Source organism: the organism of the source record quoted next, unplaced genomic scaffold (genome assembly GCF_019419815.1).
Source record: "Pyrus x bretschneideri cultivar Hongxiangsu unplaced genomic scaffold, Pyrus_bretschneideri_v1 Contig86, whole genome shotgun sequence".
Taxonomy (NCBI): domain Eukaryota; kingdom Viridiplantae; phylum Streptophyta; class Magnoliopsida; order Rosales; family Rosaceae; genus Pyrus; species Pyrus x bretschneideri.
In genome coordinates this window covers 964,519-992,002 of record NW_025999827.1, presented here as the reverse complement: position 1 = coordinate 992,002, position 27,484 = coordinate 964,519, and the positions used below count along the sequence as shown (strand labels likewise).

Sequence of the window (27,484 nt, the reverse complement as noted above, 5' to 3'; positions counted from 1 at the left end):
CACCATAAGTAGCTTTGTCGGTGACAAATCTCAGACCAAGGGAGTGATTTCGTTGGAAGTAAATATCGCAGGTTGTAATCACATGACCATATTTTTCATAGTCGATTCGAAGACCGAGTATAATGCATTACTCGGTCATGACTAGATCCGTCAAACGAGCTGCATCCATTAGTAATTATATCAGGTCCTCATCTTCTGGGATGGAAAATCAAATGTAGTTCATCCGACCGATCGAGCCATCTACAACCATGGTAGAATCTAGCGCCTTTGCCAAGCTGCAAAAGTTTCTGTCTTTCTCGGCTTGCAAATTCTACAATGCAAAGGTTTCGACTTTGTGGGAGAGTGCCTGAATGACCTTACATCCGGTAGCCTGCTGAGCAACGAGTCTGTTGTTCATTTGTCATTTGTCCTGGAGACAACTCAACAATATTTTACTATTTTCAAGAGGGCTCTTTGGGCAGAGGATGACCTCAAGGCTGCAATGGTTGCTCACGAAGCTCTCTGCCTAATAAAGGCGAAAAAGGAAAGACTGGCCGACCTTGACCAACAAATTGTTGAACTTCAACATCAGAGGTCGGCCATTGCTTCTGAGCTGGAAAAGGATTTTAAGTTGACCAAACCTCGACTGGCAGAGTACGCAGTCGGCTCGAAGCGGATTCAGCAACTAAAGCTTGATAAAAGAACACGGCAAGCCGAGGTTACGATAGGTGAAGTAAGGAGGCCAGAACTGAAGCCGCTCTTGAAGCTTTTCTTCCTTCGACTCCTTAGGACTTCGTCTAGTTGTAGGATGGTTGACTACTTGTAACTTGTACACCCTTTGAAAATCAATATAAATTCTTTATTCCTGCATTTCCCAAGTGACTGGATAATATTTCTTTAAGAATTTTCCGTTGATTGGTAATTTATGAACTAAGCCAGTTCGGTCCTTGAGGTGGTATGCCCTCTTGCCAAGAACATTATGGACGACGAATGATCCTTCCTAATTCGACGACCATTTTTCGAATCTAGGATCTTTAATCCCTACTGGTAACACGGTTTGCCATATTAATTCACCTTCGTCAAACGTCTTTTGCTTGACTCGTTGATTATACACTCGTTCAACAAATTTTTTTTGTGCCACTAACAAGTTATAGGCATCGAGCCAAGTTTTCTCCAAGTCTTCCAATTTTTGCATCCGGCTTGACCATATTGAATGTTGAATAAATTGCTTTGCTCGATGATTCGTAGCGAGTTTATGCTTAACTTGAACAATAACATCGCATCATGCCTATAAGTTAACGCATATGGGGTCGTTCTTATTGCTTATCGGAGTGAAGTTCGATATGCCCATAATGCTTCATTTAACTTTAAATGCGACATGCTTTTCTTTTATTATTTTTTTCAAGAATACTGATCAAAACTTTATTACTTGCTTCGGCCTGTCCGTTTGCTTGTGAGTAATATGGCGTAGACTGGTCGAGTTGAATTTTCAGACTTGCCGTGTATTCCTTAAACCTGTCGGATGTAAAAATTGTGCCGTTGTTCATTATGATTATTTCTGGTATGTCGAATTTTTTCACAATGTTTTCTTTCACAAAATTAGAAACTTCTTTAGATGTTAATTTAGAGTAGGATTTCACCTCGACCCACTTGGTAAAGTAGTCAGTCGCTACGAGTATTCATGCATGCATTGTCGATCTAGAAGACGATGTGATCTTGCTGATTACATCTATGGCCCATTCTCTGAACGGCCATGGTTTAGTGATAGAGTGAAGTATAGACCCATGGATTTGACATTGTACACACCCTCACACATATTCAATGCACTCTTTCAACATACTCGGCCAGAAATATCTGTGTCAGCGGAGCAACCAACACGTTTTGCGTCTGGATCCCCGCATATTCCTTTATGTACCTTTGTAATTGCTTGGGTTGCCATATCTCAGCCCGGGCCCCCACCACATCTCAGGCTCGACTCCACCATAGCACGATATTGTTCGCTTTAGGCCCCGATCACGCCTTCATGGTTTTTTTTATGGGAACTTACGCGAGCATAACTTCCCAATGGGTTACTCATCCTAGGATGATCTGGCTCATTTCTCTCTTAACTTCAGAGTTCCTGCTAAACCCGAAGCCAATGAGCTCCCAAAAGGCTTTGTACTAGGTAGAGATGGGAATATACACATAAGGCTTACAGGATCCACTCCCCTGGGCAATGTGAGATGTTACAATCCACCCCTCTTAGGGGCCCGACGTCCTCGTCAGCACATTTCTGGCCAGGGATTGGCTCTGATACCAAATTGTCCCTGACCCAAAAGCTCAAGCCCAACTCGGATCCAACCCAAGCCTAGACCCGTTGACTTTAACCCAGTCTGATCGTTGACCAAAGTTGACTTTGACTTTGACCGGTCAACATTGACTTTGACCGTTGCCTTTTTGGGTTTCCATCCGGGACCCTTCCTAGGCTAATTTCAACATCTTGAACCCGTTTTCTATGTCCATTTTCCCAAAATAAGTTGTTTGAGTAGAGTTTGACTAAATGCACCCTTTATGTGCTTAGGGGCAATTTATTATGGCGTTTTGTCTCTACTAGTTTGCATGGCTCTTCGGCGGCTAAGTATCTGTGAGTGGACCCCTTCTAAAAATGCATGTTTTGATATTTAGAACATGTTTAGAACACCTCTTTATAGTATAGATGATGGATGACTTTATACTATGAAGTTGCTTTTCAATATATGTATGTTCAATGGTTTTGTACTTACTTAGGTGTCCTTATTCCGTTACGAGACGTAGGGATAGTTTTCGGTCCATCTCGGGCTACGGTTTGGTGTTGGCATAGGGCATGGAGTGTGTTTCCTCTGGCTATTAGCACAGGGATGAGGAGCTGGCATAGGGTCTGAAGTGTATTTTCCTCTGATTGTCTGCTCAGAGACAAGGAGCCGGCATGGGGCCTGGGGGTTATTGGACATTCACTAGTGATTATTATGTATACAAGTTATTATTTGAGACATTGCACAGCATGCTAGGTTTCGGAAAACCTATGTTTATCATGATATATATGTGTTTTCATAAAACCTGGGGGTTAGTACGTTGATAATTGTTTTAGTATATATATCAACTTGGTCCACTCGTGTTTGTTTTGTACCCCATTCAGGACCTAGGAACGAGGATTACGATATAAGCTACGAGGCATTCCCCTACCAGTGATATCTTGCTATATTCTCTCTGCTTCGACATTTATTGTAATAACACTTTTTTATCTTAAATTTCTACTTGTACTCTATAATAGACGTATGCTCTGAACATGTCACGCATTTTCTTAATGTTAAATTGTTATCAGTTGAACTTTAGTGTTGTGTTATTCATTCCTATTGCATGATTAATTCCAATATTTATGCACGTGTGATATGTTCATAGCTTTTGCATAAATTAAATGGCTTTCGTCACCTTTAGGGTGTCGGCCAGCACGTGACCATCCTAATGTCCCTAGGACATCTGGATTAGGTAGTGTTATGGATTGCCTCTTTAGGGCTGAGACATAATAACAACAGTCCATCTTCACCTATTCGATATAACTCATTCTGGTACACTACGTAATTTGTGGCATGTACCCTTGTCTTATGGTCATGGGTGCCACCATGATTATCAAGATATTGCATAATTGACCTTCCTCAGTCATCAGGTAGTGTCTCAACTGTGCAAACATATATAGGATCTTCTCGTTCCAACAACGAAGGTAGGGACATAACTCGTGTACGGATTACATGGTCATGTTGGAGAACTTGCTGATCAACCAAGGCCGGGTATAGTCGTCGCACTACTGGTATGACTTGGCCTAGCTCACTGCCTAGGAGTTATGCTCCGGAAGCTATTTGAGCCAATTTGTTTGCATCAGTGTTTCGAACTCGTGAGATATGCTTGAATGTGATGCCTTCAAATGATTCGGCCAAATAGCTGGCAACTATGTGATAGGGCACCAGAGTACAACTCATGCAACGAAAAGTTCCATTGAGTTGGCTGATCACAAGTTCTGAATCGTGAAGGACGTTAAGGTCAATGATAAGGGCTTCGTATTCAGCTTGATTATTCATACAATTGAAATCTAGCTTGAGAGAAAAATACCTTCGGTAGTGATCCGGGGATTGGATGACGATTCCAACGCTAGCAAAAGTCGAGGTACTAAAGCCATCATCAAAATACAGCATCTAATAATTATCAAGTGTTTCCACTATTCCTATTTCGACGTCGTTGCCCTCAAAGCTGTATGGAGAGGGTTGTTGAGCTAAGAAAGGCCAACGCCTCTCTTTTTACAGCTTTCTGGGCACGTATTGTAAACTAAATTTGGATAGCGCCATTGTCCATTTTTCGATACGGCCTTTCACTATTGACCAACTAAGCATATATCGAATAACGTCTGTTTGTGCGATGACTTGCGTAACGGAATGGAGCATGTAATGTTGGAGCTTAGACGCAGTGAAGAATAGAGCCAAACAAAGTTTCTCGACGGGTGAATAGTTTATCTCGGCTGAGTTAAGATTTCGGCTAAGATAAAAAAAATGGCTTACTCCCGTCCCGTGTCATTGGCTTGTGCAAGAAGACAACAACAAACTCTTTGATGACCGAGATATACAACTTGAGGGGTTTACCACGCCGAGATGGCACAAGGACATGTGGGGTAGTGAGGGAGACCTTAATTTATGTGAACGCATCTTGGTGCTCCTTACGCCATTCGAATTTGTCAGAATCCTTAAGTTTCAAGAGCGTGGAGAAAATTTTCATCTTCCATGCCGACTTAGAAATGAAGCGGTGGAGGAAATTGATTTTACCGAGGAGTGATTGTAATTGCTTCTTAGTTGTCGGGGCTGGGGCATTAGTGATCGCTTGAGCTTTATTTGCATCCACCTCGATGCCACGATGATGTACAAGGAAACCTAAGAAGTTTTGAGTCGTTACACCAAAGGCGCATTTAGCAAGGTTCGTTTTAAGGTTATGTTGGCGCATACGAAGGAAAGCCTACCGAAAATCATTTAAATATGTTCGGCGATGTTTCGATTTGAATATAACATCATCAATATAGACCTAGACGATGGTACCAATTAAATCATGAAAAATAGTATTCATAGCGTGTTGGTATGTGGCACGGGCATTTTTAAGGACGAATAGCATGACAACCCATTTGTAAGTCGAGTGCCCCCGGGCAACGAAAAGCAGTTTTGTGGACATTGGCCTCAGCAATGAAAATTTGGTTGTAACTAGCATGGCCATCCATAAAGGATAACATCTTGTGGTTTGCTGATGCATCGATTAACAAATCTGAAATTGGCATTGTATATTCATCTTTAAGGGTTGCCAAATTCAAATTTCGAAAATTGATACAAATACGTAGAGCACCACTTTTCTTTAAAACTAGGACGATGTTTACCAACAATTCGACATATTGAGCTATTTGAATAAGCTTGGCTTTTAAATGTTGAACGAGTTTGTCTTTTATGCTGAGTTGTACTTTAGTCGAGAATTGTCGGGGGGTTAGCGGAACGGTTTACAACCATATTTGATGCATAATTCATGCTTAACGAGCGTTCAGTCTAAACTAGGCATCTCATGGTAACTCCAAAAAAAACAATCCTTCAATTCCTTGAGTAAATTACAAAGCTCGGTTTTCATAGGTTAGGGTAACAAAGCATTAATAAATAAAGGTTGCGAGTCTTCGGTTATTCCAACATTTATTTCTTCTAAAGGGTCCTTGACTTGGGGTCGACTGTCTTCAAGCTCGGCTAGGGCAGCTTGAACCTTGTTAAGTGATAGAATTGGACCGTTGTCTCGTTCAGCAAGAAAATCTACTAAGTTCACGCCCGAATTCGGTTGCTTGGAAATACCATACCAATAGGCCAGTAATCGTTCCATGATGGATGAAACCGCGACCTGGTGTTTATGTTGTTTAGTACTAGACATCAGGATCGGCAATCAGGATGGCCAACCTGAGTCTCACAGAATCCTGGTAAACAGTCTCGACGCCTACCTCGATGGCTTTCTGAACTGAGATCCGAGTCAACCGTCATTCCTTTGAAGAAGGCCCAACCATCCCAGAGGTGCTGGAAGAGGGCGTCGAGCTCAACCTCCCATGAAGAATACACAAAATGAGTTGTTAGAAAAGTAAAAGTGAAATGATGGCAGATAAGGAAGTAGTGTTAAACTTGCCGAGAAGAGACTTCGACCATGTGTGCTGGTTCGTTGCTTAAACCAAAAGAGCTTAATGGTCGAGCCCAATGTTTAAGGCAACCTTTTAATTCATGTAGCCGATGAAGGTTATCTATGTTTGATGGCCACTTGGTGGTCAGAAAATATAAATAACGCCCTTCGACGTATAGAATTTTTGGTGAAATGAGCGATTGGGTACCTGGCATTTAATATTTTCTTGGTTTAGAATTCTAAGGCAAGAAATTAATAAAAGAAAATGCTGATGAGTCTTACAAAGGTCAAAGTAACCTCCTGAGGAACAATGCCGAGATTTTGGTCCTGGGATGAATCGGTGTCTCTGCTGTCGCTTCTGGCTCGACAGAAAGCGCCGCCTCATGTCCCACACCTTCTTCAACTGCAGAAGTGTCGACCTGGCTAGTCGCCTCAACCACCAGTAGAGGATTGGAAGTTTAGCCGGTCAAGGGTGCCTCACCAACGGGGGTCCTTCACTCTCGTCCTCCTGGGCATAAAGGAGGATTAGCTCAACTAGGAGATAAAAGTTGGAATGAAATAACATAAAAGGAAGTTATCAGACCTCTTCTTCTAAGATGATTATTAGATTCTTTGGATTAGAGGGATGGGTTCTCTTGGTCGTGGTGGACGTCTTCTCCAAGGTAGCAGCTACTAGGCTGACTTCATAAGCAACAGCCGACCCTAGAGTTGCAGGACCCTCGACCAATGGGGTGACAACTGGTTCGACCACGACTTGAGTGGTGGGACGAACTTTAATCACCTAATCCGTTTGAGGGTTTTACGGTACTTCCGTCGAGGCTTGGACGACAGGAGAAGGAAGAGGGACACTAGAAGTAGTTGCCCTTATGGTTTGACTTGAAATAACGTGTATCTCCCGCTCTCCCTTCTTTGCCTTCTTTTTTATACACTACTGGGGCCGAGCAACGGTGCCAGTCGTTTTGGCCTCTAGGCAAGACCATTTGCTTAGTCTGATTAGTGCAATAGGGGCTACTGTTGGAGTTGGTCCGGTCGAAGAAGGTGCGATGATCACAGCCTTCTTGAGAGGAAAGGCAAGTTTCTTCTTAACTACGACCATTGCGACCACATCGGCTTGTTTTAACCGACCACCTAGAAAAAGTAAGCTTTAGTCAAAACGAAGTTTAAATAGACAAAGCTAAGGAAAGGTAACAGGGAAATGAAAAGATGTATACCTTGGGCCGTTTCTTTGGATCTTGGAGTGAAAGTCTTTTAAGGCCGATCGCCAAAAAACTTATTTTATGTTTCCTCGGCCGAATCACCAAAGAAATCCTTGATGTAAGCATACCACCAATAGACAAAAATGCTAGTACATTGGGTTTCTAGAGTGTTTGGCCTACGGTAAAATTTTATACATTGCTCTTTAAACACCTTCTTGGCTTCTTCACACTCCCTCTTCGAGGAGTCAGAGAGGCGTTCCCGGCTCAATAGAAAACGAGAAGTGAGGAATAGTAAATAACAACTCTAAATGAAGCCTAGTTCATGAGCTAGGAAGTTAGGATGATAAACTTCCTAACTATCCCGTCAAGCATAGTAACCAAAAAGAAGGTCGCGAACCAGAGTGAATAACCCCTAGGACTGTCAAAGGTCGGCATCTTCTGCTTCCTCCCAAGCTGAGGTTGGGAGTGTGATGGAAGACGGGTATTTCTGGCGGCAGCAGATCAAAAATTCGTTGTCTGACAGATATTCGAGGTTGAAGAAATACTTGAAGATTCCTTCGGTCGAGTGAGCAAGAAAAAGGATCAAGGCCAATTGGAGACCTTTCACTTCGAGAGAATTAAAGTTTGGGATTGCTGGCCTCAGTATTGGAAAATAGACCTGCAACCAGAGTTTGAACACCCAGAGTGGGCCATTTTAGTGCGGGTCAATTTTTCCAACAGAAGCCTTGGCCAAGCACCGATCAAGGTTGGCAAAAATAGTCGAGCTAAGGGTCAGGACATGACCACTGGCTAACGTTTCAGCCACTGGCATGTTTTCGGCCAAACACTTGCTTGACTTAGTACAAAAGACAAACTTATTGTACCAATAAAACAGGAAAGCTTCACGTTCTCCTTTCTTAAAAGCTTCTCTCTCCGAACCGGCGAAGTGGGTGATCAGAGTGCTATAGTTGAAGAAGTTCTTGTGTAATTTTTGCACATCTTTTTTCGACAGCCTTTGATTCTTCTTTGACAAAACTTCGATGGCCCGCTCGTCAAAGACTACCTTCAGGTCCAAGTCGAATTCATACCAGGAGAGAGTAGCATCGATTGGATGACCAGAGGGAGAAGTGCCAAGTATGGTCGTGATGTCCAGCACAATTGGACCGATGGGATCAAGATGAAGGATCATGATGTTAATGGCCAAACACCAGAAGCTCAGGGCGGCCATCAGGAGCTCTCGGTCCATGGTGATTTCAAAGGTCGAGAGCTTGATGGCATCAAAGATGCCAAAAGTCTTCCACTCATCACTAAAGTGTGGTTCCATTAGAGTGACCCAAGCAACCCAGGTCACTATGGTCGAGAGCCAGGCTCCTTAGGGTTTGGCTGATTCCCATTTCGACCAATTGTAACCTTGGAGTAAGGGCTCTAGGCAATGGGCCTTCAACATATAGGTGATGGTTTCTGGGACGTTGTCCTTAAAAATGGGTTCCGATCAATAATATCTCGGCACTTGTCACACTCCTCGACAAGCTTGGTGATGAAAGTGTTGACAGCCATTAATGAAAACTTGGAAGTTTTTCTAGGTTTCAAAGTTGGGTTTCTTTTCTGGGTTTGAGAACAAGTGGCAAGGAATTCTAGAGATATGAAAGCATAAAAAGATCAAGTGAATTTGGATTGGGTATTTATAGGCATTTAGGAAGAAGATCAATAGGTTGATTTTAAATGAATAAAGGGTAAATTCGACCAAAATATTTCATAATCATGGCAGATATTTAAGAATCCAGGAGAAGGGCCCGAAAAGCTTGTAGTTTGAGGATGCACGATTGCATGTAACGACGAGTTTAATGGTGAATAAACATTTCAATATCCGCACACCTCAAAAAGGTCAAAAAGCTCACGAATTGAGGTTGCAGGATTGTGTGTGACGACGAGTTTAATGGTGAAGGGACGTTTCAGTGTCCGCACACCTCAAATGTCATTATTGAAAGACAAACGTACTAAGGAAATGCTACATGGCAAGGAATCTGACAAGGTTAAGATTGTGCAATCGCACCTAAAAAATACGGCTGGGTGGTTGGGATATTTGAGGTTTTTTAGTGTTCTTTAGGAATGTGCTAAGGGTTCATTTCGCTTTTTCAAGGTCGAGGCTCGGCTAGAAGTAATAGGCCGAAGACCTCAAAAGCGAGGGGGCAATGTTTGGGCCCAAAATATTATTTTGGAGCGAGCTTAGAGTTATTCTCGACCCTGTAGCATTCATCTAGAATCTTGTTGTGGGTTGTCCAGTAAAGGTCGGCCAAAAATTATTACGAGGAGGATTGGTTTAGATAAGGGTGAGATAGTTTAAACCTAGTGCAACAAGGAGTCTTAAGGCTAAAACTGAGGATGCTGAGAATTAGGGGATGAATCTAGTATGGTTAAAGAGCTTAGTTCAAAGTCCTAGTGAAGGTAGGATTGGCCAAGACCTAATCAAATTAGGTTGAGGAGTTCTAATTCTAGTATGATTTTAGCTTGGCCGTGAGAGGGTTTGCTACTATAAATAGATAATGGAGTGCATCATTCAAAGCCCCTCCAATTCAACACACAAATTGGCTTGCGTAAAGCTTCTCAACAACCTGAGATTTTATCCTTCTCCCCTTTCTTCCGCCAACACATCTTCAATTTGGATAAATAACACTGTGAAGGCAACCGGCGACATCTTCAGCTTGGATAAACTACACTAAAGCCGTAGAATCAGCCGATCAAGCAGCACCTTCAGTTTAGATAAACAACACTGCTTCGAGACCAGCTAGTTATTTATCCAAGTCTCGATCGACAAGGATTTTCAAGTCCTTGTTGGTAGAAGTCATCTCATCGGCCTTCTCGGCGAAGTGAGGTGGCACAGGTTATTAGGCTTGGCATGTTGAACGCCGAGTTGTTTTATGATTGAATATTCACAAGTACATTTTAGAGTTCAACATTCCTACAACCGAGCCACATTTACCATCAAGACATACATCTCTTTCGAGTATTTGTGTCCATATAGTATGGTGCCAGTTCGGCATGCTTATACTCTCACGACTATAATCACAGTGACCGAACCCGATGCTGATGATCCGTGAACTTCGCAAGGCTAGTAGCTTTGTCTTTAGGCTCTAGAACCCAAAGGACGAGACGTGTTCCTTCCTCGACTGCAGTTGTGAGATCAAGAAGTCAACAGTGCGTTCAACACGACATCAACATATTTTACTCTCCGGTCAAGCTTGGCCATCGAGTTAGCGCCCCGCACATAATTGAAGAATATAATTAGCTTATTAATTACTTGACATCCGTGCCACGTAAGCTTGGTAATTTTTAGGATCAACAGTATCTTAAATTACAGGACACCGTAGAAAATCTCATCAAACTGATAAGAAACAAGGTCAATATCATTGGATGAGACAAAATACTAATGACGTGGGATTATTGTCTTCTCTTGTAAGAGCTCAAAGAAAGCATGATAACATAATCCAATCCAAAACTGTTCAAATTTGTCATGATGAGTAGGAATACCGTGAACGTGACGAGGGTGAACAGTGACAGCGGTTTTTTATCTTTCAATCGGTTTCAGCTTTTGCTCGTCTCATCACTCTCACTCAAAATCTCACTCAACTTATATTTTTTATTTTCTTATCCCAATCTCACTAAGTTTATGATGAATAATTTTTTATAAAACGAATTCATTGTTACGTGTATATTTTGACATAATAATTTAATGTTACGTGCAAAACATTTACACATTATTTTATAGAACGAAGCTCTATTAAAACAGTAAATTCATTCTATATAAATGGTTTTCGCGCCCATAGGTTCTGGTTTCCTCTTTTTAAGCCAATTTGTAGGTCCACGTAGAATCATATTCTTTCAGACAATCTTCTTCTTCTTCTTATCCCTTTTCACATCCCATCACTTTTGCTCTCCTCTACCGTCCGATCATATGACTGTGTCACCTACTTTTGCTTCAAAGTGCAATCCGAAAGAGTTCAGACCCAACACGAATCGCCTTCTTCTTGCTCCCCAACCAAAGCAAAAAGAACACCTCATCGGCTTCACCACCTGCAAAGCCGCCGTTTACTCTCGTCCTGCCACGTGTCACTAGTTCCTTCCACTTCCTTCCTTCCTCTTAAGTAATAATATTATGAACAAACTTCACTCACTGCTACTAACAGAAGCTGCTGTCCCACCAACTGTTTTGCCAAAATGTCACACCATATAACATGGAGCTTCAATCTTCTCTTCCTCTTCTTGATCGCCTATCGTACGCCGGCCAATGCCCAGACCGCTGAGTTTCACAACAACGGCTATGGCTACATCGCCAATTTGAACTCTTCAATGGCGGTCGTTATTGTCTTCCTCGTCTTCGCCTTCTTCTTGATGGGCTTACTCTCCATCTACATTCGCCGCTGCGCTGAGTCCACTGACATGGAATCCGCCCGAACTCGAGCTCCGGCCGCCGTAGGAGCTTCCAGCAGGCGAGGCCTGGACCCGGCGGTGATCCAGACTTTCCCGATCCTCGTCTACTCCGCCGTCAAGGATCTAAAGATCGGCAAGGGAGCTTTGGAGTGCGCGGTGTGCTTGAGCGAGTTTGACGACTTCGAAACGCTGCGTTTGCTTCCTAAATGCGACCACGCCTTCCATCCAGATTGCATCGACGCCTGGCTCACCGCTCACGTGACGTGTCCGGTTTGCCGCGCCAACCTCACGTGCGCCGAGTCGAACTCGCGAGCGACCCAGCCAAACGCCGATTTAAACCCGGAAGATTCGAATTCGAGGAGTCCGATTGAAATCCGGCAGGTACCAAACGACGCCATTGTGCTCAATGTGGATGAAAACCAAAGAGGGGGCCCAGAATCAGTTGAGGTAGGGCACCCACGTAGGAGATCAGGAAAGTTCCTTCCTGATCTTCCGAGATCGCACTCGACGGGTCACTCGCTGATCCGACCCGGATTGGACACTGAGCGGTACACATTAAGACTACCGGAGAAGGTGAGGACGCAGGTAGTTTCGAGCGGCAACGGCAAGCTGACACGTTCGACTAGCTACGACATCGTTTTGCGCCGCCTCGGGAGTTCGAGGAAGGGCTATAGGTACGGCGGCGGTGAAGGGAAAAGCAGTGTGGATAATCAAACCGGTTCGACCCATGGGTGTTGACGACGCCGTCGTTTTTGCTATAGGAGGTTCCGTTATTGTTAAAACTCCTAAGGGTTGGGGTGACGGAAATTTGGTGTCTGGGAAGACGCCGTTACAGTCTGAAAATGCCGTTGGATTGTCTTAAGGTTAGAACTTGGCTGCTGAAGAAATCAGCTGCAGTTCCTACTGAGGGCCAATCACAGCTAGACACATGTTCAAGTTATGATTAAAAAATTAATTACTTGGACACATGTCCAGCTGTGATTGGTCAGCAGCATGAGTTGCTGCTAATTTTTCAGCAACCACATTTTGTTCTTAGCTTAATGTCATGACGGAGAGGTCTAAAGAATTGATATCATTTTTTTTGCAATCTATATGAAATGTTAAGACATTAGATTTGCAATCTATATGAAGTTAACTTTGGCGAGAAAATGATAATATTACACTCTAAAATGTGTAAAGTGACTTAAGTTGACGAAAAGTTGGATAAAATAGCTTTGAATATAATAATAGAAATAAAATTAGCAATTTTTAATGAACATAGAGACTTATTTTACCAAAAAAATAATTCGGCAACCTAAATTTCACTGAGGTGATATTTCAAAGACTAAATTAGCACTTCACCCTCTTGTATATAATGTTTAGCTTGTAACTTCGTATTCAACCATTGGTATAGGTTTTAGAGAGAAATTTTAATTTGATTTTTTTTTTCTATTGACTATAATTATTATTAGACGGTCATATATAATTTATGGAATAAATGTATTTAATACAATTCATATCTGACCGTCAAAATGATAATTGTATTATGTAACAACTCGTTCCTAAAAATTATGATTTTTATAACTTTAATAAGTGAATTACGAAAAATGCCCTTCGAGGCAAAGTGTTGACTTTTGTTGACTACCGTGTCATGTACTCATCGCTATGGACGCGTGGGTGCAAACAGGGCGTGATTTGGAATTATAACGGAAGAGTTATTAACGTTTAAAGTTAGGGATATTTTGGTAATTTTATTTAACTTGGAAGGCTCCAAATTTCTGGAGCAAATATCTGTGAGGCCACGTGTGTGGCTGGGATGGAAAGAAAGAAAGAAATCGACGGCCACGATGAGAAGGAGAGAAGAGAAAAGAGGAAATAAGGGAGGAAGTTGACCAATCAGAAACAGGAGCAAGGAGGGGAAATGAGAGAAGAAAAAGGGGGAGACACAGGTTGGCACGTGTAACCCGTCGGGCACCACCCACACCACCACCTTCCCAACATTTTTCCGTCGGTTTTCCGACGATCTAACCCTCACCACCACCTAAAAACTAATCCTTATCGTCCCCTTTTCCATTTCGAACTAAATTTTATTGGGTTTGAGCTTGAATTCGAGTAAAACGAAACCCGTGGATTTTGTGGGTACCATGGCGAAATCCGACGATCGTGAAGTTAACCTAGCAAATTACCACCACCACTAGGCTCCCCTCAACCCTAGGAACAAAGCCTAAGCAATGTTTGAGGCGTTGGAGTGAATTTGGAGGTTGAATCGAACACACCCAAGTTTAGGGTTCTATATTGTTTGAGCTAAATTGGGGATTATTCCAATCAAATTGGCCTTAGTTACAAGCATGGAAGTTGCTCCACTCATTGAGATCTTCATTCCTGTAAAATTTGAGAATTTTTATAAATAGTTGAATGTTCCGGCGAGTCGGAGCGGCCAACCAGCGGCGGTGCGTGGCCAGTGGATCGCCGATGCCATTTTATGTTAAATTGATACATTGATCTTAGATTTGATATCCATATGATGTGATTTGATTATTGTGAATCTAGTTTGATTAAGGTACGTTACTTGGTAAAAATATGAATCGACGATCCGACAACTGGATTGTCACCAAAACTTAATATGTTGTAGTACATAATATTTGAGGATCAAAGGAACTTACAGATTGAGAATCCGATGTACGGATCTTCCCAAATTGGATTTGTAAGTTCGTAAAATAAAACGTTAATCGCCACTTGAATTTGCAATTGGCGGAGATTCAACCGTTGAATCATAATGAAATTTTAGGATGATGTTTTAGAAACATAACGTGAATCTTTGGAAGTTACTGATCGGAAATCCAAGGAGCAGATCTTCTGGATTGAGTAACGTAGAGTTGTGGACCCTACCATCGATCTTTGACTGACGGTTGACTTTTGGTCAATGGGTTTCAAATCATTCTAGATCGCCCTTGGGGGATGTGTTTTATGTAAATTACGTGTTCTGTCAGTAAGGATTCTAAGATGTGATTTGATATTTGCTTTAGGCGACTGTCATTTGAGACATCTCGATATTCATGCTAGGGAGTTGTAGTGCGGACTCCAGGTGAGTAGGCTTTAGTTTTCTATATATACGTATGTATTCTTAACGTTTTTCCCAGAATTGTTTTAAATGAAATGTGATTGAAATGTCATGTCATACTTGCATTATATTCTAGTATATGCATTAGTGTAGTCATGCATAATGTTGCATGATGCTGCGGAGCCCAGGTAAGCTACAGGTGAGTACATTATGACGTTAGTGGTTGTGATGTATATGGTTATGCTTGGATGCATTTGGTACTTATTATCCTGCACCCCGGTGTTCGTGCTCTGCCCGAGGTCAGGGCTTAGCCTTCACGTGATTGTTCACCTCTCGCACCACACACTCATCTTGGATCCAAGGCAGGTGCCAGCCTGTCGTACAGACCACATTAGGTGGTTCCGACTTGTAGGTGACTTGCGATACTTCGCACAGCCTTCACGTGATCGTAGCACTTGAGCATATTTATTTACACATAGCCTGTCGTACAAACCACATTATGTGGTTCCGACTTATGTGCAGGAATTGTTTATGAGCTATAGATTCAGCCGTACAGGTCACGTTAGGTGACTCCGGTTGATATATCTTTTTATATTGATTTGCATCACCTGGCTTACATATTTATTACTGAGATACTTGACATGCCACTCATTTTGGTTTTCATTGGTCTCAAGCTTGATTTCTATATACTTATGTATTATTATTTTCAGGGAAATTATACAGGTTTTACGATGAGGGGTTATTATTTTTGGAAAGAGAAATGGTTCTAAAAAGCATTGTTTTTGCCCACTCACATTTTCTGTTTTTCGCCCCTCCAAGTTTTAGCTACTGAAAGTTCGTATCGACGAGGATTCTTGGCGAATCTCAGTATGGGTGGCTACCTCTAAGGGTATGATCCTTACCCACACTACTGTACTTTACTTATGCTCTGACGTCGCGTGTAAAATGGGTTCATTCCTGCTCACAACACACTCTGGTCTTTAGGCACTTTTAGGTTCAAATTTATTCACATTTTCTATATCACTATACTTTATGGCTTCATCACCTTCTAGGTGTCAGCCAGCACAGCTCGACTCAGAGTCCTAGTGGACATTCCGGTTGGGGTGTATCATATTAAATATATATAAGTATTGTAGTAAATTAAATTTTTGAATTTTGTTTAATTTAGTACTATTAATTGAAATTTATTTTTCATTACACAATTTTTACCTTGTTTTTTCATTGCGCTATCCCTGTTTTTATTTTATTTTTTTTTTTTCTCTACTATGCATTTTCTTTAGTATATAATTACTTTGAAGGATATTCTTTTTTGGACAAATTACTGAATTTTTCTCTATTCACTTTTTCACCTGATTCCTATAAATTTACGACATAACATAATTGGGCAACAAAAGTTAGTGAGAGTTGGGATCGAGTCCAGCTTTCCCAAGTCTTAGACTTGGATATTGTGAGAAAGATTTGTATGGTACCCATTCCCTTTCAAAGCAAGAATGATTACTTTGTTTAGGAACATTCCTCATCTGGCAATTTCTCAATTAAGTCGGCAACTTGGATTCAGAGCAATAATAACCAAGGAGTAAAATGACGGAGCTGTTAAAGAAGATGTGGAAGTTAATGCTTCCTCCTAAGGTAAAAATCTTTGCTTGGTTACTTATTCATGAAAACTTCATACTAGGGTGAGATTGAGTAAGTTTATTCAAAATATAGACAAACCTTGCCTTGTGTGTGGCAATGATGATGAGACTCAAAATCATATATTTCTAAAGTGCCAACATGCTAAAGAATTGTGAAACCTTTCTCATGTGAGTCCTTGGAAGAATAATTTGGCTCAGCTTAATAATGTTTTAGATTGGATGGAAACAATTGACACTGCTGAGTGCAATGATTTGAGCAATCAAAGTAAAGTTTTCCTTAACTATTGGCAAATTTGGAATGATAGGAATAATGAAGTGTTTAGAAGTATAAATCATATTCTAGCTAAGAGTATTTCTATTGCTGGAAGTGTAGGATTGTCCTACTTCGAGGTTAATTGTAAGAAGACCTCTAGGGGTGATCATTGCTACCAACATTTCATTAATTGGTGTCGCCCCCCACAAGGCAATGTGAAACTAAACTTTGATGGGTCGGTCAGTTTGGAGAAAGTTGCAGCTGCTTTTGTTCTTAGAAATAAGGAGGGTCAACCGGTTAAGGCTAGTGCAATGAACCTTGATGATGCCACTATATCAATTGCGGAGGTCGCTCTTTAAAGGAGGGGCTTATTCTTGCTAAACACAAAGGTGTAAAAAAAACATTTGGTGGAAGGGGATCATAATATGGTCATCCAGGTGATGCAAGGTGACTAGATACCTCCTTGGCATCTTAAACCTATTGTCGAGGATAACAAATGGTTGGCTTCTGACTTTCAATGTATCAATTGGAATCATATCTTCAGGGAGACAAATTTTTGTGGTGGATGAGTTAGTTCATGTCAGCCTCATGGTTGCTAACCCATATTTTTGGGATTATTGTCTTCCTCTTATCGGCCATGGAGGCTTTTAAATTTGATTGTTGGGGAAATGGTTGTATTAGAGACTTTAAGCTTTAATAATAATAAAAAAAATTTCTTGATAAAAAAATAATTATACTTTGAACTCAAGATGTTGTGAGTTGAGTTTAAAAACACTCTATTTATTAGGATATTCCAATACAGCATAATCACTCTTTAGTTAAATAAATCAGTGATTCTTTCCTCCGATAGTCGTCATCGATTTTATTCTCAACTAACATGACAATTGCTAACTAGTGGTGAGTCCATTTCTAGAAAACATTCAATGATAGATTCATTACTCATAGCATAACAAGCAGCAAACAAAAGTTCAGTCAACAATGCCTAACTATTACACTTCTCCATCTAAAAAAAATTGAAATGAGGTCATGAGGTTCCTCAAACCAGTTATAAAGCGAATCACTACAATGTCATAAAAAAGTTTTCTTTTCCTTTTGTTATGAAATGTTACACTCAAAACCTTAGCACTATGTTGGATGAAGTAAATAAACTTAAAATTTTGATAAATGTCAAAATTTATAAATTAACATGTACCAATTCTCTTGTTTGGATTCATAAACATAGAAAGTTAGAATTTCCTCGTGGAAAAAAAACTTGGAATTTGGAACCTCCAATTCTAAATTTAAATTCTATGTAACTAGGTGTTATTTTTAAATTTCTGTAAATGAGAGTTTAAAAATAAGAAATTATGTATTCAAATTCCACTATTTTTGTAGGTTAACCAAATAAAAAAATTTACAAATTCTAGAATATAAAATTTCGTCATTTCTATTTCTGTCATTTTGAAATTCCTTAATAATCTTAAGGGTAAATTACATTTTACCCCCTTAAGTTTAGATGCAATTGCAATTTTATACAATATCTTTAAAACATTTCAATTTCGTACACAAACTTTTATTTAATTACAATTGCATACATCTGTTAGTCAAACCATCAATTTGACTCTTAATTGATGACGTGGCAAATGTGGAGCCCATATTTTTGCTGACGTGGATCTCAGAAATATGCCACATAGGAAGAAAAAAAAAAGAAATATATAATTATTTTAATTTTTAATTTAAAAGAAATCTATTTAAAATATAAAGAAAAATTATGCACTTCATGTTAGAACCCAGCGGCCCACCCCATCTTCAACATCTCTTCCCCTTCCGTTGGAGATCTCTTCCCTCCGGCAACGCGCTTTCAGTGGAGAAGAGGATTAGGATTTCGTTGTAGAAGCATTGTTTGAGAAGACTTTACCGAATGCGGAGTGGTCTGGGGGCTGCGATGGTGATTGGGAAGGGGGTCGCTGCGGCTGCTCGTGTGGGCTGGGAACCATTAGATCTGTGGATCCATGAAATCAAAAACAAGGAGGTTTGTGTATTTCAAAAAAAAGTTTGTGGAAGATGATGAGATTGTTCAACGGAGAAAGTCAATGGTTGTATTCAAAAAGGATTCTAATGGGGGAGGAAAATATTGGGCAAAATTGAAAACATAAAAACTCTGATTTCTCTCTTCAGCAGACAAGCCCTATAAAAGACCAACAATGGAGAGCTTGAAGCCAGCAAAGAAGATGGGTCGGGAGAGATGGGGTGGTTGCGGCCGAGGGCGGATGAGAAATGGAGTCGAAGAGAGCTGCAGATGGAAGAGTCGAGTTGGCATAAAAAATATTTTCTTTTTTAACTTGATTTATCTATATTTTTTTATCTATGTGAACAATTTTGACTGCCACTTCATTAGTTAATGATCAACTTCGCAGAATTATTAACAGATGTATTAAACTGAAATAAAATATCACGTGTTGTATGAAATTGAAATATTTTAAAGATATATGAGATTACAAATGCACCTACCCTTTAAATTTCTCTATCTAAACACAGTGGAAATGAACTTTTTCCCTTAACTCTCTTTTTATATGGAAAAGAATGAGTCAATCAAATTGACTTTTCTCTCTCAATTCCTCTCAAGACAGTCAGCCCCCTTGCGATGGGCTTGGCTTTAGGCTCTCATATTTTAAGTCATCTTATCAAAAACCAATAGGGTTTGGGCCCAATGGGCCTGAGAAAACCCGAACTACTTTTAAGTCCAAAAGAGAAATTTCATGACTTCTATGATTAATTTAGACTTTCTATTTAACCATATCAATTAATTAATTCTATCATTCTTTAGGTATCTAATCATACAAGTGGATCAGTTTACAATTGTTTTAGATTCTAATTAGTAAGGTAGCAGGGTGATTGATATTAATACAATTGATTAGTACTTATACAATCAATTGGTATGAATTGGACAATTTTAGTTACACAAGTTACACTTCCAGAAACATAAAAAAATTGGGCTGACCAAATTTAGCCCAAAATCCAGATTAAATAAAAAATGGGCCTCAGGTCCATTCCTGAACCAGACCGAGAATTTGAAAAATTATTGGTATTAGCAAATTTCGACAAAACCAAAATTCCGTCCCGAAACAATTCGTTTCAGTTTTTTTGGTTCGGGATAGAAACCATTGTATTATGAAGGAGGTCGAACATGAAATGTTCTCCACTCACTCCATATAGCTTGTCAAAGCCGAATGTAAGTATGAAATTTTTCCAATGTAAATTCACCTATCAAATCTTAGTTCTGCAGAAAATAATTTCTGTCTTCTATTCCTTTCCGTACAATCTAAACAAATTTGTCTTGTTTATATTGACACAATGTAATCGTAAAACATCATCAGCAAATCCGATGGACATTGTTAATATTATTAGTTCTTGTCCGCCCACCTCAATACGTGCATGCTTGCTTTCTCTGCCTGCAAATATATCCCAACACAGAAATATAATGATCACAAATGTATGGAAAAGTATACAAGTCACAAAATCAAAACCACAACCAGTGACAGTTCTGGAATTCCATAATCTGTACCTCTTTATCCCAGTCGCATCGAATTGTGATGATGGCCAATATCAAGGTTTGAACTGCTGTCCCACCAAAGATCATTCCAGCCCAAATTCCCTAATCACGTCCATTTGTAATCAAATGTCAGTCCAGAAACAGACGCAAAAATGAGAAGTATATATTGTAGTAACTGGGAAGCAATCATAGAGAATGGTGTGGGGAGAAAGATTATCACGTGTACTTGTGATAAGTATATATTGGATGGGTAATGGAGGAACTCTTTTGTAATCAAAGGCATCATGTAACAAGTACATATTAAACGAGTGATGCACTTCTTGAACATGTGAAACATCTATTAAATAAGTAACGCCACTAAGACTGTGTCTTGGTTGCAAAAGAGAATCTGCATATAAACTGGTGAATCCAATTTCTTTTATACATAAGTAAAATTGAGTGATAAAAATACGTACCATCACTCCTTGGTGGAAGAACCATCCCATTAAAAACCCAAGTGGCACGCCAATCAGATAATAGCAGCCCAAGTTTATGTATGCCACATAAGATTGCCACCCAGATCCCACGGCCACACCTGTTAATCAAAACAAAATAAACACTAGCTAGTTAATGAACCGTTTGATAGTTGTTTCGTTAAAAGTTAACTAGAGAAGGTGATTACCAGAGAGAACTGGTTGAACACTGTTGAGCAAAATTGTGAAGGCTAGTAGAAGGGAGAGTTTGCTAACTTCAGTAAGAACAGGTTCACTATTTGTAAATATGTAGCCGAACTCGTTGTGGAACATCATAATCAAGAGCCAAAAGAAGAGGCCAATTATAACAGATGTCACAACTGCCACTGTTGTCGCAAACTTGGCTCCCTTCCCATTCCCAGCTCCAAGCTCATTTGCAACCCTAACTCTGTTCATTACAATAACAAAACGCATTAGCTACAGAAATTGAATAAACAAACTTTTTTTTTTTATTTCTCACACAGCCCCTCCTGTTTAATCATGTCGTTGTTTTCATTTAATTTATTCAATATAACGGCATGAAACAAAGAGGTTTGTGAGGAGCTAAAAAGAGTAAAAATCAGCTCTTGTTAGTATTGCTAAACCCTAATGGTCACTGTTTTGGATTGGATCCGATAATATTATAAACAGAAAAGAGACAGGAGCACACACAAACATGATAGAAGTTGCATTTGAAATGGCAATTGTTCCGACTCGATCCATTGATGATACTTATCCATGGGAAAAGCAGGCAGAAAAAACCAATTACATACGATGATTATGAGCAGTACTGTATCCCAAATGAAACAAATGATTGAGGGTCTGTCGGTTGCTGACAACATATTTTGGAGGGATAACCATACTGATGATGGGCGGCTAGCGAATATAATCCATCGGACCAGGTACAGGTAATCGAACTAATCAAAGTTGTTTTACCCTTTTACTTTCCCATCCATTTTCCTCCTAAAGTTTGGAGACTTTGATTAATGTTTGGAACCCATCCACATCATTGTACCCCTATGGCCCTATTAAACTTCAAAAGCTTAAGCTCGTGTAACATCATTTTAGACGTTGAGTAACAAAGATGATAAAAACCATCTTTCCAGATAATAGAAAAGACAAGTAGTAGTAGACAACCAGATATTCAACAAAGGTTGCCTAGAATTTTCTACAAGGACGTCCGTCTTTTTCAGACTTATATTCAAATGTTTTTCTAATACAAATACACTAAACTGCGAATTTTTAAATTAAATCATCAGTCTCTATCTCAATCAAAATTATCTTCTTGGACTAAATTAATAAACAAGAAACAAATTATAAAGCCTAGTTATCTCGCGTCTTCTACGTATAGCTATAATACAAAAACAAAGAACTAGTTGGCATAAAAACATATATATATATATATATATATATATATCCTTTAAGGGAATGGATCTTCTCTTTTTTTCAAAATTAAAATTAAAATTAGTTATGAACCCACTTCACATTAAACTTCAACAATATGAACCGTTTATTTTATAATTTTAATTCATAGATCATTTTTGGAAAAATTCAATTTAATCCGAAACCATTTGCTTATTTAACTATCACAATAAAATTTCAATGTTTTCTTAGAATAAAATGTTCGTTAATTTCTGAGAACTCAATTAGATGCCTCAAATATTATCGATTTGACCAATATTTTGCAAAGATGATCTATAAGGTGCAACTTAAAAAAAAAAAGACAGTTCAAATTGTTAAAGTTCGATGTGGTGTGGGTTCCACAACTAATTTCCAATTTTATAAAAAAATGAAAACTTCTCCTCTTAAAGCATTCTGTGTGTGTATAAGGGTGGAAAAAAAAAAAGACCAAACCAAAAAATCTCAAACTGAAAATCCCGAAAATTTCGGTACCCATTACCAAACCAATCCTGAAAATTCGGTATGGGAATTGGTCTCAGATTTGCATTTGTTCGGTAATCCCAAACCGAACTGAAATAAAAAATATATATATATTATTTAATTTTAAATATATATGTAGAATTGTAATAGCCGTCCGATTTGGTTGAGATTTAATCTCAACCATTGAATCCAAATAAACTCTAACTCAGACTCAGAGACTCAATCACTCTCTCTCAGTCTCTCTTGACCTCACGCCTCACCTCAGTGACCTCACCGGCTCACCCTCCTCGTCGTCCTTGACCTCACCCAGTCACTTTGTCGACCTCACCTCACCTCACCTCGCCTCGCTGGAGAATGACTTGTTTTGGAACTGCCCCTATCGTTGCCGTGCTGAAATTCGCCGCTAAGGAATTCAAAGTATGTAATTTTCTAATTGATTATTTGAGTATTATTGGAAATTTTGGATTCTTGTTCGTCAATGTCTAGACAAGAACCTAGGGGATTTAGAGAATGGTTTATGTGGGATGCAGATTAAATAGGAACCAAGATGAACTGCAGAATAATTCAAGCTTTGAAACTCTGCATGCATTCTATCCACATTTTAGAAAATTGAAAATAGTATAAAAATCAGCATGAATCAAGGTAATTTCAATTCTTCATTATGTTCCCAAAATAAAAATTTATAAAATTAGGATTTTTTAGACTTTTAGTAACTGATCAGACTTCTCCAATTTGGGGTTTTGCCAAAATTCAATGCAAGTCTCGAGTCTCTATCATGTATATAGGTTGTTTTAGTGACTGAAGAGATTAGGGTGGTGTTCAATTTTGAATGCGAGTCTTAAATCAACATGAAACAAGATAATTTCAATGTCAATATTATATTCCTAAAGCAGACTCGTATAGTTTAGGATTTTGTTCAAATTCTAGAGTAAGTCTTTAAGATCTAGGTGTGAAAGCTTTTTTTTTTGGTCATTGGGGGGAAATGAATCTTTGAAGATGCAGTAGGGCAGGGTATAGTGAAAGGAGCTTAGGAAGCTGTAATAGTCTAATTTCATGACTTGATCTTGTAGCTGTTATTTATCCTACTGGATTTTTAAGCCATTTTATGCCTCATATTATCGGTCTCTAGTCTTAATTCAGATGCCATTTATATCTTCCATGAGCTTTTAATCTTCTGGTATTATTGGATTTTCCCTTCAAGTTATTCCTAGTAAGAAACAACTCTGCTATCCAAATTGTTCCTTTGTTTTTCTCTTGTTGTATAGTGAAGTTTATGTCCAATAAAGTCAGTCTATCTAGAGTTTGTTCCACAGGTATAGTATAGAGTCTAGCAAACAAGGTTTCTAATTGATTATTTCAGGATTCCCGATTGTCCAGAAATAAGGACTCCATCTGTTGATTTATACAAACTATTACAATACGTAGGGTTATATCAATCCTTATTTAGATAGAAATTGTACACTAACTACAATTGAAATTATATGATTGTAATACAAACGATAATCACCGAGATGCTTCTGAATTAGTTAACGCAGATTTATCAAGTAAAACAAAAATTTAGAAATTCTGTTTAAAATGCTCTAATTGGTTTAGGAAGTCAAGCTTTGGTCTATTACGGTGGGCTCCACGTAGTATTCATTTCATGATAATATAGAAGAAAGCAAAAGAGAAAATGTGTTACCCAGCTCCTGCAAAGAAGGCCAGAGGAATCATCATCTCCCACCCATTTATCGTCATGCTGCCAAGCAAAAAAAGACAAATTAGCATTATATAACTACATTATTATGATAATATTCTTATTCTATTTCAAGAGGACACAGTTCATTTGTGTGCGTAGATCTTGTTGAGTCCAACCAAACTCTTCAAACGCAATTTATAATTTGACAGTGATAGGGCACGGTATCGTTTTGTAGAACATAGAAATATGGACATAGAGAAAAGAAAAAAAAATTTCAATATACAATTTTATTTATTTAATTCTATGGTTACCATATAGACAACGCATCCACAGCAATCTCTGCGTTCTGTAGATTCCCAGTCATCAGAATTAGTATTCTATAATACCAATTCTCCAGGCTGCAATTTCAATTACAAGTTAAAAATGTTAAGGTAAATTGGTAGATTATCAGAAAGGAGAAGGATGTACATGAATTGATTCACTTTCACTGTGGTGCTCCGACCCCCGACTCAATAATACAATTTCATATGTAAGTTTCTCTACATATGACGTTGTATTATTGAACTGGGACGTCATCGTAACAATGAACAGGTTTCATGTAAATTGTTTTTTTTTTTGAGAGAGAGGGGTACCAAAGCATGACTCCAGAAGCAGCAGAGAGTTTAGTGAATTCCCAAAGGCCAGAAAATGCTTCAATGGAGAAACCAGCCCAAGTCAAGGGGCAGCCACCAAAGAGAGTGTAACCCAGAAGACCAAACACCAAAACCCACCACGAAAAGTTTATGGTAATTGCAGTGCCAATCACTCCAAACTGAAGTCTGTACACAAAAAACCAACTCACAAACACATGCACTGCAAGGCCAACCAGAGAAACCCATGCAATCACTGCTGTTTTGAGCTGGCTCTGTAGGAACCTCTGCAATGGAAACTGAAACGCAAAGCTGAAGTGAAGAGGAATCATGACCATGGACACAACGCCAGACAACTCTGCAACTTCTGTGGGTTGCCCTAAAAGCTTCAAAAATGGAGAGGCAAAGAGATAGATTGGTAGAAGAAGAATACAGCACAGAAACAAAACAATCCATGATCTTTGCATGTACACTCCAAGCATGTAGTACTTCTTTGCTCCATAAGCTTGCCCACATAGTGTTTCTAAAGCACTTGCCATCCCTAACTGGTTAAAAAAAACATCCATAACAAAGTTAATGCATTGATCACGTGAAATCGCATTTAGATGTGATAACATAACATGCCAGCAGATTGAGACATTATGAAAATAAGAAGCAAATAAGTGATTGGTGTTGAGAAAAGTACCAAGAGCCCAAAATCGAAACCAACAATGACATTATTAGCAATCGAGATGGCAGCAAGCTCGAGGTCGCCGAGGTGGCCGGCGAAGGCTTGGGTGATGACCAACATGGAATACGAGGCTACACGGCTAAAGATTGCGGGACCAACTATGTGCCACAGCTTCTTTGATTCAATCCAAGATCTCCTTACAAGAGTAGTAGCTTGAGTTTCATCATCATTATGTTCACGTTTCAATCGGACGGTTGAAGCTAAATCATCCAACAATGGAACCTCTGCCTCCACTAGTGCACTGTTACTTGGCATTCTGCAACTGCTAATCCTTCTTAATCACTTCCTTTCTCTGGTTCTTTTGCAACACTTGTCTCTAATTTTATTGGGGGGGGGAGAGAGAGAGAGAGAGAGAGAGAGAGAGAGAGAGAGAGAGGGATACAGCACAATTATAAGTCTGAGAGAGAGTTTGGCTTCTTACATATGAAGGGGAGCAATTGCATTTTGTTCTCTCTAAATAATTACAAGCTGTTGAGCGGCGTTGAAGCAGTGAACCACGTTTGAGCTTCAAATTTTATATTTTATTATTTTGTGCAGACAAAAATGTGTGGCGTGACGACTTCGGTCGCCTCGTGTGGTGTTCGTAATTTCACGATATGATTCATAGACTCAAAATAAGGTGGACTTCGATTTACAAGTCACACCGAAAAATTTCTGATTTAATAGGCAGGAAGAGGTGCAGCGCTACGAAAAGACAAAACTTCCAAAACACACATGGTCATTGCTTACGAAAAGTAATTTGTAATTTTGTATAGGGTATGAAGAAAATTAGAAAAGTCATCGTCAGCTTGTATATATATATGCTATTAGGGTAATGCTAGATTGATCAAATTTTTCAAATTAAATTTGCAAACTCATTGATGTGATTGTAGATAATTGGATTATTAATTAAATGTTGATTAACGTGCTTGTTTCTTATTGGTGACATATCATTTGGTTCAAAAAATTTGATCTCCCTAGCATTATCTATGCTATTGAAGTAGATTAATTAAACAGAAGAAAGATTCGATATACAACCAATCATCTTTCGTTTTTATATTGCAGTGATCCAATGATATATATACATGCAGGGTAATGCTCGAGACACTTTTATAAACTAAATGATATGGAAGTTGATGATTGAATTATTACGTAAGTATTGATTAATATGCATATTTTTTTATATGTAACACATCATTTAAGTTGCAAATTTAGTCAACAAATTTAGTCTCTCTAGCATTAACCTTACTTAAGCATTGATTAACGTGCCCATTTCTTATTGGTAACATGTTATTTAGTTTGTAAATTTAGTCTCCCTAGCATTACCCATATATGCATGCACTCTGAAGTAGCTTTTGTGCACCTCAATGTTTTGTTGTTTAAGAATGGATAATGTTAGGAAGACCCAATTTTTTAATCAAGTTTTGTAAACCAAAAGAGTGGTTGTTGATGACTGAATTATTACTTAAGTGTTGATTAACGTGCTTATTTCTTAGTGGTGACACATCATTTGGTTTGCAATTTGGTTCAAAAAATTTGGTCTATCTAGCATTACCCTTAAAGAATAATTAGAATCTCCTACAATTTTTCTATATCATTAGATTAAACATATGTGCCTTTTTAAAATTTGATTAAAGTATTTTGACCAATAGTCACATCTAATTTTTTAAATCAAAATAATTTTTGAATTTATCCTTTTATCTGCATGATGCATTTTTCCTTATTTAATGGAGATATTAGTAATTAAACTATATTTTCTCTTCTTCCAAATATGTTTTTTCGATCGCATTCTTTTTTTTTTTTTTTTGTTATGCAAACATTTAATATTATTTATTTTTCCAAATGGTTTTTTCTTTTTCAAATAGT

General features: G+C 38.9%; 1 protein-coding gene and 1 pseudogene across 1 annotated transcript; one reads left to right on the top strand and one right to left on the bottom strand.

The window, feature by feature from the left end:
* The first annotated feature begins 11,180 nt into the window (after positions 1-11,180).
* Positions 11,181-12,895, top strand: LOC103955634 (annotated as a pseudogene).
* A 7,015-nt stretch (positions 12,896-19,910) lies between these two features.
* On the bottom strand, positions 19,911-26,011 carry LOC103955660 (protein DETOXIFICATION 27). The gene is made up of 8 exons (XM_009367556.2): positions 25,595-26,011; positions 24,913-25,454; positions 24,592-24,678; positions 24,284-24,340; positions 20,892-21,130; positions 20,686-20,804; positions 20,243-20,332; positions 19,911-20,129 (listed from the first exon to the last, which is right to left on the bottom strand). The coding sequence occupies exons 1-8, from the start codon at positions 25,892-25,894 to the stop codon at positions 20,082-20,084; spliced, it is 1,482 nt and encodes a 493-aa protein (XP_009365831.2). The 5' UTR covers positions 25,895-26,011; the 3' UTR covers positions 19,911-20,081.
* Between the last annotated feature and the right edge of the window lie 1,473 nt (positions 26,012-27,484).